The sequence below is a fragment of the Nematolebias whitei genome, chromosome 4 (assembly GCF_014905685.2).
Source record: "Nematolebias whitei isolate Nwh7 chromosome 4, NemWhi1, whole genome shotgun sequence".
NCBI lineage: Eukaryota > Metazoa > Chordata > Actinopteri > Cyprinodontiformes > Rivulidae > Nematolebias > Nematolebias whitei.
The window spans coordinates 20550272-20552395 of NC_056501.1; the positions used below are offsets into that span (position 1 = coordinate 20550272).

A 2124-nucleotide genomic window follows, 5' to 3' on the forward strand; every position below is an offset into this window, starting at 1 on the left:
CTAACTCACTGTCTGTCACTAAACTGTAGAAATTATTTGTAGATGATTTTAATGTGAATTCAACTTTTTCGTTTATAAAACATTGCACTTTTCCATTCTCTTCAATATCTTTGTCTTCTATATGAATCATTGTGACAACTGTGTTAGGCTCTGCATTCTCTGATATCACATTCGACTTTGACATAATGTTTATTTCAGGCTTGTTATCATTCACGTCTTGCACATCAATAATTAATTTGCAAGAGTCTGTGAGACCTCCGTCATCACTTGCACGTATATCTATTTGAAAATTCCGTGATTCTTCAAAGTCAATATTTCCAATTAATGTAATTTCACCATTTCTGTTATTTATCATAAATAGTTTTCTTACATCATCAAGAGTGTTTGTTATTGAATAAGTAATTTTACTGTTAACACCTTCATCTGCATCTGAAGCTGTAACTGTAGCAACAACGGTTCCTTTAGGTGAATTTTCAGCAACTGTAGCTTTGTATTGTTTCTGTGTAAAAACAGGAGCATTATCATTTGCATCTAAGACTGTAATAACAATCTGCATTGTTCCTGACATCTGCGGCTCTCCTCCATCTACAGCTGTTAACACCAGGTTGATCTGCTCCTGCTTCTCTCTGTCTAAAGCCTTCTGTAACACCATCTCTACATGTTTAAGCCCATCAGCATTATTCTGCAGCTTCAAAGCAAAATTATCTGTTGGTTTCAGTTCATACTTCTGAAGATCGTTTATTCCAACATCTAGATCTGCGGCTTTTTCCAGCACAAATTTGGATCCGATCACTGCTGACTCGCTGATTTTAAATTCAGTTTTTTCTCTCTCGAATGTAGGAGGATTATCATTAATATCTGTGATCTGGACTGTGATGCTGTAAAACTCCATTGGGTTCTCTAAAATGATCTGGAAGTGTAAAGCACAGGGCGTCGTCTGTTTGCAGAGCGCCTCTCTGTCAATCCGTTCTTTAACGAGGAGGACTCCTCTGTCTCTGCTCAGCTCCATGTACTCCTCACTGTTCCGGGTATAAATCCGAGCCTTACCTGAGATAAAACGTTTAGTATCCAAACCTAAATCATGAGCTATATCCCCAACTAAAGATCCTTTGTCCATTTCTTCTGGCATGGTGTAGCTGACTTGTCCGTTTGCCGAGTCAAAGAAAAGGAGGGCAACACACAGCAGCATCCGTCTGTCCATTGTTCTGTTCAAAGCTTTTTTTGTGAAGATCCACAATCTATTTTTTCATCCCGAGTCATAAAATGCATCAACGTTCAGTAATCTCACTCACAACTCTTTTTTTTTTCCCTTGGAACTGCAAAATAAAATCACGTATCTTCGTCTGTTTTCTGCAGGCTGAGTCTGAGCTCTTTCCTTTATTTGCTCCGTCTTCTTTATGTGGTGTTACAGAGGAGGTGCTGCTATTAAATCCAGCACTCACCCATCAGCACGCTGGTCAACAGCGTCCCTGAGAGTCCAACCAAGAGCACTGCAGACAATCTGCACATATTTATGTAATCCACTAAAACCAGTGTTTTAAACTCTAAATATATCACTGACCATTGTTACACCTGCAGTATGATTACATGTCTTACATAATCAATGGGATGTTTTTAAGTTGCAGCTTTAAAAACCTAAATTAAAATTACTTATTTGTTAGGAAAAAAATACAAACACGCCAATTATGAATATATGCTCACTTCTGGTTTATATGTAGTTTTTAAAGTTTTTTTTTTAAACATCTACAAATATAGATACACAAAAGGAAAAAAAAAAGAACATTGACTCTATCATTCATCTAAAATAACCAACTAAATAAATACATACAAATAAAGAAAATAAAACACTTTGCTGTCCAGGGTGCTGAAGTGTAGAGTCAGGCGTTTAAATCCCCCCAAAAAATCCACTTTAGAAAAACAAATGAGAGCCTTTTGAACATATGGCTGAAAAAAAATGTTTATATATATTTTATAACAGTAGAACAGATAATAGGATTATTAAAAAAAAAAAATATATATATATATATATATATATATATATATAACACATCAGATATGTGATTTCAGCACATTTCAGCACACACACACACACACACACACACACACACACACACACACACACAC

The 2124-nt window shown here is 35.9% G+C and overlaps 1 protein-coding gene across 1 annotated transcript in view; it reads right to left on the reverse strand.

Moving 5' to 3' along the window:
- LOC119408706 (protocadherin beta-1-like) overlaps window positions 1-1304 on the reverse strand; it is a 2564-nt gene extending 1260 nt beyond the window's left edge. Inside the window, exon 1 of the mRNA XM_037675548.1 lies at window positions 10-1304. Within this exon, the coding sequence (XP_037531476.1) occupies window positions 10-1201 (1192 nt within the window). The 5' untranslated portion in view covers window positions 1202-1304. The remainder of the gene's footprint in view (window positions 1-9) is intronic.
- Window positions 1305-2124: the final 820 nt, after the last annotated feature.